The sequence below is a fragment of the Python bivittatus genome, unplaced genomic scaffold, assembly GCF_059951505.1.
Source record: "Python bivittatus isolate LINGU-HERP-01145 unplaced genomic scaffold, Pbiv_v1 ctg000580_np1212, whole genome shotgun sequence".
NCBI lineage: Eukaryota > Metazoa > Chordata > Lepidosauria > Squamata > Pythonidae > Python > Python bivittatus.
The window spans coordinates 16,925,060-16,945,746 of record NW_028277087.1 but is presented as its reverse complement, the minus strand read 5'-3'; the positions used below and the strand labels follow the sequence as shown (position 1 = coordinate 16,945,746).

Here is a 20,687-nt window from a genome sequence, read left to right as displayed (position 1 = left end):
TTTTATTAATAAATGATGAATAAATGGAAAAATTGGTTGTACCTGCACGAGTCATGCCCCTATTGTATGAGTATATCACCCCATATAGAAAAGAAAGCAATAAAACTAGGAGGCATTTCTCCAACCTGATTAAAATGCCTTAAAAGTAGACTGTGACTGTGCAGACTAAAGTTGGTATAGGCTCATCTCATTCCCAAATACTCAGAAATTGCAGGTGATGAATGTGAAGAAAGAACAGGATTTATTCCTACTCTTCAATCCCAGGATTCCTTGTCTGGAGAAAGAGAAGGGCTGAACAATAGGTGGAAGTTATATTTTGGGTGGTTCAATCTAGACATCAGATAATCTTCCACTTGTTTAGGCAAATGCTGGAGATCATGGATCCAAGGATGACCCATGTGAACTGATTTTGGCTAATGATTTTTTGATTGTTTATGTGCCATCAAATCAGTGTCAACTCTTAGTTACCACATAGATTTTTTCCATAATGATCTGTCTGTAACCTGGTCTTTCAGGTCTTCCAATAGTGCACCCATTGTCACTGTAACTGAGTCCATCCACCTTGCTGCTGGCCATCCTCTTCTCTTTCCTTCCACCTTTCCCAGCATTAGAACCTTCTCCAGAAAGCTAGATTTTCACATAATATAGCCAAAATATGATAATTTGAGCCTTGTCAGTTGTGACTTGAGAGAGAACTCTGGGTTGATTTGTTTGATGATCCATTGCTTTCTTGGCTATCAATGGTATTCTCAGGAGTCTTCTCCAACAGCAAAGTTCAAAAGCGTCAATACTCTTCCTATCCTGCTTCTACAAATCCAACTTTCACTTCCTTAGAGTATCACAGGGAATACCATTACTTGCACTATTCTGATCTTTGTACAGTAGTATAGACACATCACAGCATCTGAATATCTTTTCCAAGGCCTTCATAGCTGCTCTACCAAGTGTTGGTCTGTGCCATATTTTTTGACTGCTTGTTCCTTTACCGTTGATGGTTAATCCTAAAAGGCAGAAGATATCTACCACTTCAATATCTTCATTATGAATTCTAAGGCTGGTTGCAAGTTAAAAAATGTATGGTAAAATGGGCCAACGATTTGGTTATAATATTCAAATGGATCAGTGGGAGAGAATGTGGTTAAAAGGTCTGAAATTCACATTGTCTTACAATTTAAAAGAAAAGTTTTTAAAAATGATGTACCATTGGTATAAAATAGCAGAGAAATTGTCTGAGATGTATAAAGGTACTTCTAATCACTGTTGGAAATGTGAAAAACATGAAGGGATGTTTTATTATGCATGGTGGACTTGTGAAAAAGTGAAAAAATACTGGATACAAATACATAAGGTGATGCAGAGAGTTTTAAAAATTAACATTCAGATGAAACCGGAACTTTTTGTATTAGGACTTACAGACACTCCACTAGAAAAGGCTAGTGGGTGATTGGTTTTATATATGGTAACTGCAGAGAGGTTATTATATGCACAAAGATGGGAGACTACAGAAACACCCATAATGGAAGAAGGGATTGTGAAAATGGCTGAGTTTGCAGAAATGGCTAAATTGACTTGTTTGATCAAGGAGGGAACGACAATTACTTTTATAAAAGACTGGAAACCCTTTATATGTTTTTAGTTCTCCTTTTATAGCTTTTAATGTTTTTTAAATAATTATTATACGTTTTTAGGCAATGTTTGTTTTATATATTTATTGTTTTATTGGCTTGGTGTACGCTGCCCAGAGATACTTTTTGTGAGATGGGAGGCCATATAAATTTGATTAATAAACAAATAAACAAACAGATTTTTTGCTGAAAATGGATAAAAATGAACTGCTGATTTTGGGATTTATTGATTAAAAAGGTTTGTTTATGGGAAGAATGGAACTATGATATGCAATACGGGAGGGTGTAGATGGTAATTACTATGTTTATAACTGCGGCAAAGACGACTGGAAGTTGCTTCTTTAGATATCCTTCTTTTTCTTGCTTTTTTGTTATTCACTTTTTCTTTCAACCCTTTATAATATTTTTCTTTTTCTATTTCTTCTTTTATGTTTCTGTAGTTTTTAAAATCTTTGCAAAATCTTCTTTTAATCAAAATTATTTTTTATAAAAATCCAAGGCTGGCTGTTTTACCGCTTGTCATTACTTTGGTCTTCTTTATATTTAATTTTAGTCCCATTTTTTCACTACGCTCCTTGACTTTTATTAGTAGACCTTGCAGATCCTTTGCCTTTTCAGCTATTAGAGTAAGCATCATTGGCATAGTGCAGGTTATTGATGTTTCTTCCTCTAATTTTATAACTATGCACATCTTCTTCCACTGGTTGATGATATCCATATACAGTATAATTCCATGGTGAAAGTGCACTGCAAAAAGAAATACAGATAAAAAACTAGTGGTTTGCTCCCCTCTTCCTTCTCTTCTGTCTCCTCCTTCTTTTTCTCAAAATGTCTGGTGGAGTGGGGTTGTCTTCAGAGACATTCTATGGCAGGGTTTCCCAAACTGTGAGGTATACCTCCCTTGGGGAGCTGCAGAGTCCAGGGGAGGTGTGAAGATTTTTATTTTTTATGTCTTTATTAAAAATAAAGTTTCATTGTATTGTTTTCATTGTTCATGTGTGTTCATTTTGGGGTTTGGATTTTTAGGGGAGGCGTGTACATTGAGAATACACTAAAGGGAGAGGTGATGGCAAAAAGTTTAGGAACCCCCATTCTGTGGAATATGAAGACAGGGTGGCTGTATGCTCAGGCAGAAGTTTGTTCATATAGCCTAAGTACTCTGAAATGAACATATTCCTAGGTTGCATATTATGCTCCATTGGATGCAGGTCAGTTGACGCAGAAGCCTTTGCTGCCATACCTATGGCTACCTCATAGCTTTGCAATGTGTTTAAGCAGATTTGATATCTATCTTCTTTCCTATGCATTCCAATTAGCTCCGGATCTCTCTCATACCTATAGCTGTTGGATGTGAGGCAAAGACTTTGCCCATCCTGTTACTCCAATCTCCTGCATAGAGTATTCAGGAATCCATCTGGATCAGCCTTCTCCAGTCTGGTGACTTCCAGATATGTTGAACCACAGCTCCCATTACCTCCTGACCATCACTACCGTCCTTGAGGAATTGCTCACTGGCAACAATCCAGTGATACAGAACTGATCACAAAGCTCTCAGAATGTTTCTACCCATAAAATGAATCTGAAGTGTATTCTTCTGTTTTACACATGCAGTGAATTGACTCTTGTGTTCACTTGACTGCAAGTGATCTGATACCTGCAATACCATTCCCTCTCCACCTAGATTTGAGACACAGTAGTACATAAAGCTACCATGGTGGCCAAAAACATAAGGAATTTGAGCCTGATTTTTAAATCTCCAGGTTGAGGCTCTGGCATCTTTCAGATTGCACAGACTATAAGGTCCATTGACTGTTGCTAGTCTCAAATTATCCATAGTAAGACATGTTACTATTAGAGACAGGAAAAAGAGGTGGGAAAGATTCTAATCAACTGCTTGAACTCATGGAGAGCTACCACAAGTGACCAGGAGATGGCAGGCCATAGTAGAATCAGACTCTGCATTCCTCAATGTGTCAGATGTATTTATTTATATATTTGTTTCTAAGATAAGCATTCTCAGAGTAAGGCTAAAACAAACACCATAATGAGACAATTGAAAATATTATACAGGGAAGACAATGGAGCGGCAAAAATGTGAAATGTCTGGAAGAATTTTTCAGGGGACCAAGTCACCAAGTAGGTATCATGCAAACTTCTTGGGCTTCATAATATAATGAAGGGTCAGTCTATTACTGAAAAGTTATCTGCAAATAACTACACATCATGCCCCAGCATGTAAAGAAACCTGAAGCAGAGAGCAGAAATATATGGGAGAGGCACTTTTTCAAGAGTGTTAAATATGACACTGGCGGTTCTTGTCTAGGCTCAGAAGTTGAGCAGGTCTGTTAGTACTTGAATGGAAGACCATCAGTATATCCTTAAGGGAAGAAGTTGAAAAAAACATATTGGAAGAAAGCAATGGCAAACGTTTCCATAGTGCATGGATATGCCCGTACCGTTACAAGGAGCTGAGTATCTTAAGAGTATCTTTACCTTCACTTCAGACCCAGGGGCTCAAAACTGCAAAACGTTGTATAAGTTAACACATAAGTCTTGAATAATGTATTGATAATATTTAGATTTAATTACTATATCATAGCTATAGAAGACTCTCTTCTTCAGCAGGTTTTCCAAAATGTGAACTTCTACCAGAGATGAAATGAGACTCTTCCATTGGGGCAGACATTCAGAATTGATTCAAACTGCAACACTCCAAAAAAGAATATATTTCAATGAGGAATTAGCAGGCATCCTTTGTGCAGATATCATTATGTGTAATGATCATACACGTGGGAATTTCATTTAATGCACATGATTAATGAAGGCTCATCCCACATGTCTTCTTGCTGCGGTGCAAAGATGTTCTACTAACTATTTGCCAAGGACATGTCTTCACAACATAGACTCCACCTTGTTGCCAGCTCACTCTTAAAGCAGATTGAAGTCAGTTTAAGGCATTCTGGCATCAAGATAGCATTTTTCTTTGTACTGAGACACAAGAACTCCTATGTGGACATTATAGGACACATGGAGGAGAAGCCTTCAGATAATGTGTTCAGGGCCAGTGCTCTCCTTGGCTCCAGCTGGCATGGCATGTCTGCTATGGGACTGTCCAGTCTCATCTGGTTGCTGGGCAGAGCACTGTGCCTCCATAGCCATTTTGCTATGAATGCAAAAGACTGGATACCTAACTTGCAGGGCCCAATTCTTCTTTTTGTTGGTGGGTTTGAACATGGTAATATCAACTTATGGAAGACTGAATGTGGGTCTTTAAAGAGATTGATATACCCACTAGTAAGCAGATAGGCACCCAACCTTTAAAAGGTTTTGGAAGATTGGCAAATTTAGGAGGGAGCAATGTGTGGGGTACCCTGTTTCAAGAGCATATAACAGTCAGGAGGAAGGGAGGGACATCAGGGGAGGCTGACCTGCTGAGACCTGGCAAGCCCAGGAGGATGAGCATTGGAATGGAGACGGTATTTATTGTGCTAACTCTGGCTGCTGGCATCATGGATCCTCAGGAAATATCTGAACAGATTTTGCTATGTGGCCATGCAGAAATGCCTGTGCCAGACAGGGTCACCACAGCCATAACTGATGTGTAGTCCAGCATAGCCAAAGGCAACATGATAACAACCAGAAACCAAGGCTCAACAAAGCGAAGGCTGCAATGTAGGCTTTGCAAAACAGTGGCCCCATCCAAGAAGAGCAAGCAAGGGAGCTTCCCTCCAAGTGGACCCTGTAAGCAACAAGGTACATTTCCTGTGCTGGGGACAGGGAGAGAGCAAATCAGAGGATTGTGGGGCTTCTGGAGGAAATGTTGGAAGTGTGGGAACCTGCTTTTTCTAGCTCTCCATTATCAGGCTTCAGAGAGTAGGGTCAGAGTTACTATCCTGGTAACTCTGGGAGCAAAAAGTGCACCTTTCTCCTTGGATCAGATGAGGGAGAGAGCAGAGGCACTCCAGAAAACCATGACTGAGGGTGGGATCTACATCCTGAGATGTAAAGAATAGTATAGAAGTGTCCCAGAGGATTCATGAGACAAAAGTTGAAGTCATGGAATGTTTTTTAAAAAGTTGTAGCCATAGGAATATCAACACCTTGAGAAGTTGATGTTCCTATGGCTAGAACGTCTTAAAGAAATCCCAGGATTTTTCAGCCCCTGTAAGATGACAAGTATCCATTCCTCTGGTGGCCTGCCATCTTGCCATGATAAGCACAGAGTACAAGAGGATGGCTAGAAAATTCATCTTTACGGTCACTCAAATATTCCTAATATTTTTTCTATATGTCTAGATAGGGCAGGGAAGCAGCACTTGGACGAGAGTTTTCAGTATGATTTGCTGACATTGGATGAAAAATCTGGATAAGGGCCATTTTCACTTTATTCCCCCCCTACCCACTCCCTGCTCTCTAGTCTGGTGTGGCAGAACTATCCAGTGAGAGAGAACAGACAACCCACATTTGTAGCTGTGTTCAGTAATACACATAAAATAAGAGGTTGCCAAAGATCCTAATGACATAGTTTGGAACACAAATTTGTCCAGGTCACCATACTTGCTATCTTCATCTATTGCTTCCCTTAGTTCCATTTTTCTTTGGCTCAAAATTTGCAACAAGAGTTGCATATTTTCTGCGTAGAACAGTCAGTGTTCAGACTGACCAACTTGTTTGGGGCAAGATGTTAGGCACATTAAACTTGATAAAAACTAATTATTGAGAAGCAGTGAACTTTAAGGTGTTGGTTGCCTGCCTTGACTGCATTCTGGCTGGACTGCTAGGATTTTTTTTAAGGTAGGTGGAAATTTCAACTGGGCCATAATACTCCTTCAGACAACTAACTGGGCCATGTTTGTCCATTGTTAAATCAGCTCCACTGAGTACTGGTTTGCTTCTGAGTACAGTTCAAAGTCTTGGTCATATATCTAAACCAGGGCTACGGAACCTCTGCCCCAGAACTACATGCAGCTCCCGAAAATTTTATATGCAGTCCCCCAAGACCCTGTAGATATTGCTACCAAACTGTGATTATTAATGTGACAGAAGGGCAAAACTTATGTTAACTGAAATTAACTTGCTGCAGCCACTCAAAGGTCTTGAACCCCCCATTCAAAGGTCAGGTGTAGTCTTCAGGTCAAAAAAGATTGTATGTTGCTATAACTCTACTGAAAGACCCTTATGAACCTGCAGGCCTTTGAGATCCATGGGAGACGTTCTTGCTTCATTTCCGCCATGGAAGGAGACACATTTCACAGGAATCTCAAGTGGCTACACCCAGGCTTGCAACTTCCTGCTATGGGAAATCAAGAAAACTTCCTTTTTGTAAACCTGTTACTGATGGAAAATTTCAGGGTTTTGCTGCTTATTTCTGAAAATACCTTTTAATTAAGTTTAATGACTTTTTAAGTATGTTTAATGCATTTGGTTCATTTTGTTAATTGTCTTGAGCATCCTGTATTGCAAAAAGACAGTGTATAGAAATAATATTAAATAAGTAGCACTTAATAGTAACCCTCTGAACCTAATTACATGTATTGATTTCTCTAAACTGTCTCCTGATCACCTAAAGCATTGGTTCTCAATGGGGGCGGTACCGCCCCCAGGGGGGCGGTGGGAGGATGCTGAGGGGCGGTGGACTTGTTTTGGGCGGTAGGGGGGCGGTGGGCATGTTTTGGGTGGTAGAGGGGCGATGAGCATGTTTTGGCATTCAAACTTAATTTTAAAACTCCCCCCAAAATTTATTAAATCGATGATCTGGTTTACACCATTTGTGCCAGCAATAAAACGAACTTATGTGACGGCTGCCCTCACGCACATCTAAGAATGGTGAGACGAATTTGTATTCTAGGTAGGCTGACCTTGAAGAACTCGACACTACAATTCTTCTCCGATCCCAACCAGCACAGCGCATGCGTCAGCTGTTTTCCCGTGCGATTAATCGCAGCGCGTGCGTCAGCTGTCTTCCTGCGCAATTAATTGCAGTGTGTGCGTTGAGCGTCCTTTCAATATGAATGTTTGATTTGACCCGTGTTTCTTGAGTTGCTTTTCATTCACCTCATTTCTGGTTTTTCCCCTCAGTTTCGATTTACTTTCATAGTTTATTTGGCCAGTCGGCTAGGTAAGTGCGCTTATTAGTTCTTTATCTTTATTTTTTGCATTAGTCATTTTAATTTTAATAAAAGGAATGCAGTTACCTTCCAGGGCAAAAGTATTGAGTTAATTCAAACAAATTTGGTGTGTAAGTCTAGTGAAAAAAATTACTTAAAATTTTTGCCTTTTATAATTCAGTAACTCCCCCCCCCCCCCATACCCTAAATTACAGGATTTTCACAAAGGGTGGCGTTGAAAAATTTTCCACTCCTTAGGGGGGTGGCAGCTTCAAAAAGGTTGAGAATCACTGACCTAAACTGTCCCATTCTTATGGTTTCTTCCCTTCTACCACCCCATTGGGGTTAGCCATTTCTCTTGAAAGTATTTCCAACAAGATAATTTTTTATCTTGTTCCATAGTGTATACTTTAGGGAGGAGATCCTATTTCTCTCAAATTTTGTGACCACTGAACATATTTCATCTTCATTGGACTATTTTATAACTCTTCAGAGTCCCTAGCACCAAGATGTTAAGTATTTCAGCAAGCTTTGAGGTTCACTCAACTTGTTTCTGTGACATGGAAACAGCCAATATTTTTGCATTCTTTCATTTGGGGCGATTAGGTTTTTAATTTTATTTGAATTTGCTTGGGGAGGGAGAAGAAGAAACATCTTTCAGTCCTTTAGTGATTGGATTGTGTAAAGACCTTTCAGCCGGGCACTTACAGGACTGCCAAAGCGGGAGCTTTTGGCTAAGCTAACAGTTTAAAGGGACATATACAGGAAATAAAAGATGGCTACAACCTCCAAGGTGTACCAGCAAGTAGCATATATCTACAGAAAGTCAGGGTAAAGCACAAGAGAAACCTAGCCTCACAAAGAATACTAAAATCAACAAAAAGATTCTTTTGGCTAGGTCAAAAGAGAGGGGTACCTTTGCTGCTAGGGAAAGATAGTAAGGTAGGAAAAAGTGACAGGAAGAGGACAGAGCTCCTCCACTCTTACTTTGCTTTGGTCTTCTCCCCAAAGAAGAACTATATTCAAATAGACAGAAGCAGAACAATTGGCAGAAGATGGAGTGAAAACCCAAGTTAAATAAAGAGATGGTTTTTGTTGTTGTTGTTCAGCTGTTAAGTCGTGTCCGACTTTTCGTGACCCCATGAACCATATCGCACCAGGCCTTCCTGTCCTTCACTGCCTCCTGGAGTTTGCTCAGTTTCATGCTCATTGCTTCAGTGATGCTATCTAACCATCCTCTTCTCCTTTTGCCTTCAATCTTTCCCAGCATCAGGGTCTTTTCCAAGGAGTCCTCTCTTCGCATTAGGTGACCAAAGTATCTGAGCTTGAACTTCATTATCAATCCTTCCAATAAGCAATCAGGGTTGATTTCCTTTAAGATTGACTGGTTTGACTTCCTAGCAGTCCAGGGGACTCTTAAGAGTCTTCTCCAGCACCACAGTTCAAAGGTATCAATTCTTCGGCGCTCAGCCTTCTTTATGGTCCAGCTCTCACAGCCATACATTACTACTGGAAAAACCATAGCTTTGACTATGTCGGCAAGGTGATGTCTTTGTCGGCAAGGTGATGTCTCTGCTTTTTAAATATGCTATCTAGGTTTGCCATAGCTTTCCTCCTAAGGAGCAAGCGTCTTTTAATTTCATGGCTGCAGTCTCCGCAAAAGAGATGGTTAGGAAGCACCTAGTTATCACAAGTGAATTTAAGCCTCCAAGACCAGTCCAATGATACCTAAGAGACTTGAAGGAGCTCATAGATGTTATATCAGAGCCCCTTTCTGTAATATTTGAGAAATCATGCAGGGTGGGAGTGAAAACAAGGATTGAGGTAGGGCAAATGTTGTTACAAAGCAGGGGGGAAGAAGTGGGGGAGGACCTGGTCTGCTTGAAGTTGGTATCAGGTAAAACTCCAAAATAAATTAAGCATTTGGTTCATGAATATTTAGAAAACAATGAATTGCTTAGTAGAGTATTGTTAATAAACAATAAGTCATGCCAAATCAACTTGCACTCATTTTTTGATAGTGTGACCAATTTTGCTGACCATGGCAATGTGGTGGATCTTGACTTCAGCAAAGCAATTGACAAAGTCTTCCATGAAATTCTAGTAGAGAAGATGGCAAAACGTGGACTGGACCATAAACAGATGGAGAGCTGGCTGAGCAATTGAACTCAATGAGTATACATTAGTGGCTCTTGTATCCAGCTGCAAAGAAATGGTGGGTTGTGTATTTCAAGGGTCCATTTGAGGTCCTGTGCTTTTTCAATAAATTTATAAATTATGTGAATGAGGGATTATAGTGAGAAATGTATGACCTGCATGACTTGGTAAACCACAGATTATGCAAGAGACAGCACTGCCAATGCAATCCTGAGCTACATTGACAGAGGTATAACAGTGAGATCATGGAAGTGAAAATTCCATTCTATGCTGCACTGGTCATACTGCACCTGGAATACTGTGTCCAGTTCTGATCACCACAACCTAAGAAGGATGATGAGGAACTAGAAAGAGTGTGGAGAAAAAGCAACAAAAGTAGTGACGGGATGAAAGGCTAAATCCTATGAAGAACTGTTAAAAGAAGTACTGGGTAAGTCTGGCCTAAAGAAGAGACGGCTAAGAGGAGATATGCTAGCAGTCTTCCAATATTTGAAGGACAATCAAAGGGAAGAGAGTGTGAATTTATTCTCCATAGTGCCCATGGGTAGGACAAAAGGACAGAGAGAGATCCAAGCTTGAAATAAGGATGAATTTTCTTTTTTTAATAGTAATTTTATTAAAATTATAATTACAACAGTAAAAACAAATACAAACTAAAAAGGATAAAAGAATAAAAAGAAAAAGTAGAAGGTACAAAAAAGAAGAAGAAAAAAGGGGGGGGAATAGAAAGAGAAAAGAAAGAAAAAATAAGAATATAGTAAAGAAAAAGAAAAGGAATATATAAAGAAGTGACTTCCCGCCTTCATCACAAGTATAAACAATTTTAGTAACTTGTTACCTTCTCTTAAAATACAAGAAATGATCTCTTCTTCCCATATCCTACCTCTTTTCTATAAACAAGTCCATAAAGCCTTGTCATTTCAGTCCTGATGTCAGCAAAAGCCCATTAAGGGTTACTAGAGATAACAATATATCTATTTTAACCTTGATCAGATAAACCAACTTTATATTCCTTCCTTTTATTTCTAACAATCTTGATCTTTAGTCCCTTCAAATTTTAGGAAGTACATTGGCAAATTGGTGCACATTCAAAGGAGAGCAACCAAGATGATAAGAGGCCTGGAAGGAAAAACATATGAGGGACAGTTGGAGGCACTGGGAATGTTTAGCCTGGAGTAGAAAAAACTGTGAGGAGACATGATAGCTGTCTTCAAGACCCTGAAGGTCTGTCACACAGAAGAGGGAATCAAATTGTTCAGAACGGTTCCAGAAAATAATGGGTTCAAATGACAAGGAAGTAGCTATCAGTTGGACATTGGGGAAAAATTCCTAATGGTAAAAGCAGTTCAACAATGGAACTGACTGCCTCATAAGGTGATAAACTCTCCTTCACTGGTGGTATTTTAAAAAGAGCTTGGGTTGCCATTGTTGTGGATTCCTGCCCCGGGCAGGGGCTTGGATTAGATGATACTTCCCAATTCTTACATTCTATGGTTCTTAAATGGGGTGTGGCTGGGATCTGACCAATGAAGAACATATTGCAATTATTACTTCCTGTAATTTGGAAACTGGACCTCTGTTGATGCCACCTAAAATTGCATTTGCCTTTTCAGCAACTGTTTCATAAACTGACTCCTAATCAGCTTGAGCAAAACTGCAATCAAATGTTCCTCTTTGCAATATATGTACATTTGATTTCTTTTTCTAAGTGAAGAACTTTGCATTTCTCTCTCTTAAATGTATTAGTATTTCACCAGTTTTCCAGAATTTCTCAAAGATTATGGGTAGAGAGCAGATCAGAACATTAGCAGATTCCTCCATCTAGCCCTAGAGATTCCTCCATCTAGCCCTCCATCTAGCCCTTCATAGTCAAGAGTGGTATGGTTTTGTCAAGCCCAGATTAGAATTCTGTTCCTTGAACCAGCTTTCCACAATTGCCTAGCAGAATTAATTTCCTTTTCTTAAAAAAAGGTTTACCCCCCCCCCTGCCCCAGTTAAGTAATTCACCTTTTATTAGTTATCTGTTTCCTTTTTGCCATCTTCACAGAGCATTTGATGTGTTCTTTCTTCCCTGCCTTTTTAAAAATAGATCTGAAGAAGCTCTTTTTTTCTCAGCATCTTTCGCTAGCCTTAACTCCTTTTGAGCTTCAGAACCTTTGAAAATCCAGGCTACCAGAAAGTATTCTTCCTTGGACCCTATTCCTCTTCCCACTTTTGTTTTTTTTTTTAATAAAAAATTCAGATATTCACCTGCTTCTTCTGTTGTCTTCCATTTTTGTCCCTTTTCAGAATGTTTCAGTATCTAGGTTTTTGGGAGGAACTCCCACTCATCTTGGGCTCTAGTACAAATCAGATGTTTCAGACTGCAGCTCCCATAATCAGCTATCATTGTCCATACTGACTCAGCCTTAAGGAAGTTGTAGCCCAGAACATCTGTAGGGAAGTTGGTGCCTATCCTTATTTTGATTGATTGGTTGATTGATTATGTGTCATCAAGTCAATATTGACTCTTAGTGACCCCATACATCTTCTCCAGGATAATTTGTTCCCAATCTGGCCCTTCAGGTCTTCCAATGGTGCATTCATCACCACTCTGAGTCCATCCCCTTTGCTCCTGGTCATCCTCTTTGCTTTTCATCTTTCCCAGCATTATGGACTTCTCAAGAAAGCCAGGTCTTCACATAATGTGTCCAAAATATGATTATTCGAGCCTGGTCCCTCATGCCTCAAGTGAGAACTCTGGATTGATTTGTTCAGTGATCCATTTCTTGTCTTGGCTGTCCATTCTCAGGAGTCTTCTGCAACACCAAAGTTCAGAAGTGTCAAATGTTCTTTCTATCCTGCTGCTTAGGACAGAATAAGAGAGCTGAAATATGAAGCATGAATTGCTAGTGAAGAGTGAGTGTTGTCAGACTGACAACAGTTTTTAAAACCTTTTTAAATTGCCAGAGTGACATTGTTAAAGACAAGCTCTTAAACAAGTTATTTCAAAGGCCTGTCAGTTGGCACAGTAAGAATTTGGGATTTTATCTTGTTAAACAGAAAAGAAAAGAAAAGAAAAGAAAAGAAAAGAAAAGAAAAGAAAAGAAAAGAAAAGAAAAGAAAAGAAGCCATCTACAATAAGAATTGAAAGTTGTGACACTAGTACTGGATACAGTGGCTAGATAATGGGAGCATTATTTAGAAAGCAGATCTGATCAGTTTTAAAAGAATGGTGTTAGCTTCCAATATGCTGGTAATTTAAAGACAAGCTAATAGTGAGGACATGTAAAACCCCAAGTGCTCTGGAGCCTCAATACTTGTGGGAATGCTTCTCCCTCCCTCCCCCTGCTCAAGAATCAAGATCTGCAAATGGAGTTCTTCTCTGTGCTTTGTCGGTGAAAACAGAATATTATGTGGAGATACAAGAAAGGGCCTTCTTAGCTATGACCCTATAATTATGACCTACCATGCAGAGGTTAGACGTTTTCTCCAAGCTGGTATTATCATCATCAAGCAATACCTTGGTGAATGGAGTCTTGCTGAGCATCATTTTATCTTCCCAGGTTAGGCATATTGAATTGTGGAGTTTCATCATACTGCTGTTTCTATGCTTTTAATTTTTCTTTGAGACTGTTTTCATTATTTTTACTTTTTGTATCCTTCTCTGTGACCCACAAATGTAGCACAAGTTTTTTTTTTCCTCCTCTTCCTTCTGATTTATGTCCTGCCATGTCTCCAGGAGCTCATGGTGGCATGGTGTAGATGGAGATCTCCCTTCATTTTATCTGCACAACAACCTTGTGAAGTAAGTTAGGCTGAGAGAATGATTGGCCCAAAGTCACCCTGAAAGTGGATTTGAACCTGGGTACAGTATAAGGTGCCCACAGCAACAGTGATTTAAAATGCAGTTGTAGCTTAATAGCCCATGATGGCCAGGAGAATGTAATATCTTAAGTATTTATAACATAAACATGAAGCCTTCAGATCATGTGAGAGAAGAGAAGCTAAGAAGTTCTTGGTATTGGGCAACACTGCCATTCAGGGTTTTAATAAAGTCAACATTTCTGTCTGCCAAGGCAAAGGTTTCTGTATTTCTGTATATTTCTTGCACATCTGTCCACACAGACACAAGTGAACCATATACTTCTAGTAGCCCGTCTCAGTATGCAGCCCAGTGAAATAATATATATGATTATATGACTAAGATGGGCAACTATTGATCCAAACTATTGTAACTCCTCTGAGGAGGAACCAATGAAGAGTAACTCAGCCTTGCATGGCACTTGTGTCATATTGCAACTAAGCCAGAAGCCTGCACAGAAGAGTCTCCCATCAGACCCGAAAGTGAATTCGTAAGCAAAATGTGGAGAAAACCCTTTTATGGATTAGGTCCTGCTAGATCCCAAGACAGTAGAACCTGCCACTAGATCCCAATCTGTGTGTGTTTGTGTGCAGGTATGTCTGTGAGAGAGAGCATTTAGTAGAACCGTGCACAAATGGCCTTTCAAAATTCTTCACACAGGTTGTGGATAGGTGAAAGTAAACTTTCATGATGTCTTCCTTTGGATTTGAAGAATGGGATGTAGGGAGGTGCAGGCTATTAGAGAGAGGATTGTGTGTCTGAGTGACCTCATAAATTAATAAGTGCAAGAACATCACACTTACCACGAGAATTTGAAATTCTATATGTACTGAGCATACAGTAGGCTGCTACATTCTAACTAACCTTGGGATTACATTTGGCCAAATGAATGTTAGACTATTCTTGGGGACGGCAAGATTTCCTGCTGAAGAATCTTGACCGCTAGATTCCGGTTGGACACTGAGGATCAGTAGTCCAAGGTCTGAGCTGAATTCTTTGGCAGGCACCAAAGAAGCATGAGATAATGTGAGAAGACTGGGTATGCATAACAACCCATTTAACCCACAAGGTCTTCCTTGGCATCCCACGATTGGCATGGATTTCGTAACCTTCCCCAGTCTGGTGCCCTCCAGATCATCCCAGCTGGGAGAGCCATTCGGATTAAATTCAACCCTGCAGAAGACCGTGCCTTTTAAAGAAAGAGCGAGCGAGTTACGGAGAGATTGACAGAGGCCAAGGGGGTGGGACATCCACTTGCAAATCCCAGTGCGGGGGGGAGGCGGGGAGGGCGGCGCTTTGCTTGTGCGGCGCTGATGGACAGGCCGGTGCGAGGAGTGACTTCTCGGGCCCACGTGACTCTCCCTGGAGCTGGAAGAAAAGCAGCGGCCTGCTTGGGGGTTTCATTATATTCAAATATATTCATTTTCCAGGAGCCACTCCGGAGCATCAAGTTCCAGCGATCGCTCCTATCCGCAGCTCGGAGCAGCAATCCGCAAGAGCGGCGGCGGCGGCAGCGGCAGCGGCGGCAGCAAAGCGCGATTCTCCTCGTTCCTCAAGTTGACTCCGGATTTCCCTGCGCGGCGAGTTTTTCCACGAGTCGTGTTTCACGCTGGCTGTCAAGAACCATGGACTGTTTTTATATGCCTTGCTTTCTGTCAGTGAGTAGCGCTTTCGTTTTTCTTGTGGTTTGATGTAAAGCGTAGGAGTCATTTTAAGGCTAGAAACGATCCGAAGAGTGTGTGCGCGCGCGTGTGTGTATGAGAGAGCAAAAAAGTGAACGCCTTCCCTTCCTCGTGGATTTTCCATCTTTGTAATTGATTTCTTCGGCACCTGAAAAACAAGTCGTGGCGAAGCGGTTTGAGCTGCAGACTTAACGCGCGCTTCCTCGAACCTAACAAACTCCCTCGAACCAAGTTTATTTCCGCGTAAACATGGATAGCATCGCGCTTTACTTATTTCAGTAGATTAAACCTCTCTCCATCCTCCCCAAAGGTAAAGCCCTTTAGGGTTCTGCGGAGGGTCATCCTTATCCGTCCCCCCCCCCGCGCTTTTCCCTCCCTCTGCGATCCACAAAGCACGTAATCCGGAGCGTTTCTTGGAGGGAGGCGGGGGGCTCTTCAGCACCTAGTGGTTAGCGTCTAAGAGCCGGGAAGGCTAAGCCCCAAAACCCGTTCGCTTGAAAAGCGCTGTTCATGGACGGGAAGGGCTATTAACAATGAACCGGAGCGTCCGACCCTCAGCTCCCGCCCCGCGTGTTTTTCTCTGTTTTCGTTGCAAACGGGGCAACTCCGACTGAGGAATGACTTGAGCCTTTGCCGAGCGGGGGGGACAGTTCCTCCACCAAGCAGGTTTTGAATGGAAGCGTTCCCTTGAGAGCTTCTTCCTCTACAATCGCATTTTTAACCAGGATAGTTAGTCAGACAGAAACGAAGCGTGAAGGGGGGGGCACGTTTATTTGATAGAGTACCCTAATCACAGGCAAACTGACACAAGGGCATTCTGCCCAAAGTTTTAGTAGCTGCCTCCTTTTTTTTTTAAGCTGTTGTATGCACCCCCCCCCCCCCAAAAAGGGTAGACTGTTGGGTGCTTTCTTTTCACCAAACTTGTTTGCTTGCTCTGGCTCCCTTTCTCCTCCCTCCCCTGCTTCCTGCCCCCCTTTACTTCCAACCCCCCCCCCCAGAGACACCATGACGCCTGGTAGCCGAATGCTGATGGTCATTCTATTGTGCCAAGTGATCCTAGGAGGTTCCAACCGGGCCAGTTTGATACCTGCTGAGACTGGGAAGAAGAAGGTGGCTGCGGGTTTGCATCATCATCAGCAGCAGCAGCGAGGAGGAGGAGGAGGAGGAGGAGGAGGAGGAGGAGGAGGAGACGGAGACGGAGACGGAGCCTCGGGAACTGCACACCGCCTGTTCCCAAACCATGAACTCTTGCGTGGGTTCGAGGCCACCCTCCTCCAGATGTTTGGGCTGCGCCGTCGGCCGCAGCCCAGCAAAACAGCCATCATCCCCTCTTACATGCTGGATCTCTATCGCCTCCAGTCTGGGGACGAGGAGGAGAATCTGCAGGATCTCAGCCTCCAGTATCCCGAGAAATCTACCAGCCGCGCCAACACTGTGAGAAGCTTTCACCATGAAGGTGCGTCGTGAGATGAGGAGTTAGGTGGGGTTGGGCGCTGTAGAAAAGAGTGATAAAGCGAGAAGTGATGGGATTGCAGCTTTGTCTCTTTGGAGTAATAAGGGGGATCTGACAACAGCAGCAACTGAGGCGCCCCCTTACAAGCTCCCCAAAACCCGATTGACTAACGTGGGAAAAGCGGGCTGCAGAAGCAATTGCTTGGAAGCTTGTTTGATTGGGGTTTACATTGGAGGGGCAGGCAGCCAGATTTATTTACTCCCCCCCCCCCCCCGATATTTTGCCCTGTTTCTACCAATTTGGACTTTGGATGTGGTAGATTCAAACTGAAGATGTTTTCCAGAGAAATATTCTAGACTGTGGATCAGTCTGTCCCGGGAAGGGGAGGGCATAGGATGAGGGTCCCACTTCCTTTCGTCTCCTCATCTTTAGCAGTCTCCAGAGTGGGGAAGGGTTGCTGTGCAGGACGTTTAATGCACTGTCCTTGGATCTGAGGAAATCCATTTGCTTAGGAAATAACATCCTACCATGCTCACCCTTTTCGTTGTCTTAGAAGCAAGCAGGGTGCCCGTTGCTTCACTGAGAAATGAAGACACGTGAATCCGCCCTTGCACAACTGAAAATGGATCTATAGCATTGCCGTAGTAATAAAAGTAGCGATTATACATATTATTGAATAATTATCATTGGATACTCTGGCTAGAGCTCTGTGTGTGTGTGTGTGTGCGCGTGTGTGTCTGTGTGCAAGAGAGAAAGCAAGAGCGCTAACACACATTCTGCACATGGAGCTCTAAGAGCTTATTCTATGAGATAACAGCAGCGACTCCAGATTTCACGTGTTACACGTGTCCCTATCCCGCTTCTTCATTCCAGGTCTTACTTAGGAGTTTATGTAGGAACTATTGTTGCCCTCTACACTGCCTTCAAATAAAACTGTTCCCACTCATTCCTTGTTTTGGGGAATGATGTTGGGGGGGGGGGAGTCCATATATTTTCCTTTTTAAGGACCAATGTGAATGACTACAGCTGCATCTGCATCTGCTGTAGGGGGAAAAAAGGAGAGGAGGGGTTGTGTGCAACTGGACCCAAATGTTTCCTAGTGTGCGTTTTGTCTCTTCTCCCCACTCCCCAAAGAAAAGTCCAAGGGATGAACTTGCTCACTCAACATCCTTGCCTCCAAGACTGTATTTGGGAGCCTGGACTTAGTAAAGCTGTTGCTATGGGCTTGCTAGTGTGTATGTGAGTCTATCTCAAATAATTAAAAAAAAAAAAACAGCACATGGAGTTTAAAAAAGGACATCTGCATATTGCACTACAGAAGCATTTTTTGCAATCTGCTTTTTCTTTCCGAGGAGACATATTTAATCTCATCCAATCACCATCCAGTGAACTGTGGGTTACATCTGTCTCTCACTAGTGGAATTAAGCAGGAAAGATTGGTTTACAAGTTGCTTCTGAAAGGACTTGAAATCTAGGGATCATGAGGGGAGCTCATTTCGAAAGATAGGCAGAAACTTGGGGGCTGAAGCAGTTCTGGGAATTGTTACACTTGCTGGGGAAGCCGCGTTGCTGTTTCCTAAAGGTGTGATCACAAATTCCGCCCTCTTCTATTTACTCTGCCAAGGGCTGGGGCACGTGCCTGGCATTCTATAAATACAAGAATGAATTATGATATAATTAGGACAAGGGATATGCAGTTCCACACATGCTTGGCCAGAGGGCATGACTAAGTCCCCTGGCTGAACTCTGGCAGCCCCCTGCAGATTGTTTCTGAGTAGGAACAAAGCAGAGGATAGAGTCCGGAGAGAGTGGATGAGGGAAGGGCAAGAGACACTGGAGGGACATCAGGCCTGTTTGTGCAAGTTCATCTGGTTCGAAGCACCCAGCATTGTGCCCCAGTGGCCTCTCCAAAGCGTAGCCCTTGGAGCATCCTGGCTATTGCATCGTAACGCTGATAGAAGTCCCACTGATTTCACTGGGGCTAAGTTCAAAGTAAACAGGCATTGAAATATAGGTAGCAATCTGCTTGTCAGCATATGAAGAAACAACTCCATTTGGTTGGCTTAATTTCCCAGTAAATCATGTTTGGGAGGCAACTGAGATGGCTATTCTGTGCTGAAATGCTAAGTCTCAGCAGAACCTTCACATCCATAGATGTAGGATCAGCGGCTCACCTGCCTTGCTGGCAATCCTCTGGGATACCCCTAACATGTATGGTGTGCAAAAGCCTGGCCTGATATTTGGAAAAGCAAGTGAAATCCATGAAAATAGGGGCATGAAGGAATTACTGCACAACAGCAGGGGGATCATATCCTCTCACTGATAGACTGTGTATTTTGCTGGACCTGTGAAATTGCATCATCTGCTTGGCTCATCCCGCTAACCTCTTCCCCTTTGCGCTTCTCTCTCTCTGTGTCTCCTCCTCCCCCCAGAGCACCTGCAACATGTGGCCAACCCATGGAATCAACCCACTCGCTTCCACTTCTTTTTCAACCTCAGCAGTGTGCCGTCCACCGAGCCAATCTCTTCTGCGGAGCTGAGACTCTTTCGGCAGCAAATCAATGAAGAGGAGACAGTGGCGGAGGCGGCCGCTTGGGAGACAGGCTTCCACCGGATCAACATTTATGAGGTGATGAAGCCCCTGCCAGGGGGGGACTTGGTCACCAGGCTGCTGGACACGCGCCTGGTGCATCACAATGTGAGCCGCTGGGAGAGCTTTGACGTGAGCCCCGCAGTCATCCGATGGACCGCAGGTGGCCAGCCCAACCATGGGCTGGCCGTGGAGGTTATCCACCTCCACCCCACACAGACTCACCAGGGCAAACATGTCCGGATTAGCCGCTCTTTACCTCAAGGAGACCATCTGGAGGATGCTGAATGGGCTCGCCTCCAGCCTCTCCTGGTCACCTTCAGCCATGATGGCAGGGGCCAGTCTCTGCTCATGCGGAGGACCAAACGCAGCCCTAAGCACGCACACCAGCGGCCGCGCAAGAGCAAGAAGAACTGTCGCCGCCATGCCCTGTATGTGGATTTCAGTGATGTGGGCTGGAACGACTGGATTGTGGCCCCCCCAGGCTACCAAGCTTTCTATTGCCACGGGGACTGCCCCTTCCCTTTGGCTGACCACCTAAACTCTACTAACCATGCCATTGTGCAGACTCTAGTGAATTCCGTCAACTCCAGCATCCCCAAAGCCTGCTGCGTCCCCACAGAGCTGAGCGCCATCTCCATGCTCTATTTGGACGAGTACGATAAGGTTGTTCTGAAGAACTACCAGGAAATGGTCGTAGAGGGATGCGGCTGTCGTTAAAGGCGGGGAGGGGGATGAGTACTCCCTGCCTCTTCCACTTGCCACTTCCCAGCCAGCCGGGCCCAAATCTGCAGGCCCGGGATGAAGGGAGAGGGACCGGCCTTCGTTCTCAAAGAGGAAGCAAAGCCTGCCAGTCTCTTTCCCTCGTAAGGTCCCCAGGCTGCGCCAGCCATAACAACTACAAATCCCTTGATCCGTTCACCTTGACCTTATTTATGTGCAAATGTTTTGACAATAATGATCATATATTTTGGCAAAATATATTTATAACGACATATTAAAATATAAAAAATAAAATGAGTCATTATTTTAAAGGTAAAGCCAATAGATTTTATAAAATTATTTTTAAATATCTTTGTTGCTATCTGGAGAGGGCTGGTACGGGGTTGCTAAGCTATCAATATCCTTCTTTTCTTTCAGGCCCTTGAAAGAATATGGAGCCATTCCTTCCCCTCAGACCCTCTCCCCCATTGTTTTAAAAATTGTCTTAATTGCCAACTATCCTGCCT

The 20,687-nt window shown here is 42.8% G+C and overlaps 1 protein-coding gene across 2 annotated transcripts; it reads left to right on the top strand.

The window, feature by feature from the left end:
- The first annotated feature begins 7,592 nt into the window (after positions 1-7,592).
- Positions 7,593-20,480, top strand: BMP4 (bone morphogenetic protein 4). Of its 2 annotated transcripts, XM_088149676.1 has the most exons (4): positions 7,593-7,743; positions 15,164-15,391; positions 16,414-16,871; positions 19,301-20,480. In XM_088149676.1, exons 3-4 carry the CDS (start codon positions 16,421-16,423, stop codon positions 20,176-20,178), a joined length of 1,329 nt encoding a protein of 442 aa, XP_088005802.1. In that variant the 5' UTR covers positions 7,593-7,743; positions 15,164-15,391; positions 16,414-16,420; the 3' UTR covers positions 20,179-20,480. The 2 variants fall into 2 exon arrangements, with proteins under 2 accessions (XP_088005802.1, XP_007436934.2); XM_007436872.4 differs by lacking the exon at positions 7,593-7,743 and having other exon boundaries at positions 15,061-15,391.
- Positions 20,481-20,687: the final 207 nt, after the last annotated feature.

Bases quoted from the DNA above. Each gene is read 5' to 3' on its own strand.
- BMP4 (XM_088149676.1), top strand. From the start codon at position 16,421: ATGACGCCTGGTAGCCGAATGCTGATGGTCATTCTATTGTGCCAAGTG. The intron at 16,872-19,300 runs GTGCGTCGTGAG...TCCTCCCCCCAG, and splicing joins GAGAAGCTTTCACCATGAAG to AGCACCTGCAACATGTGGCC.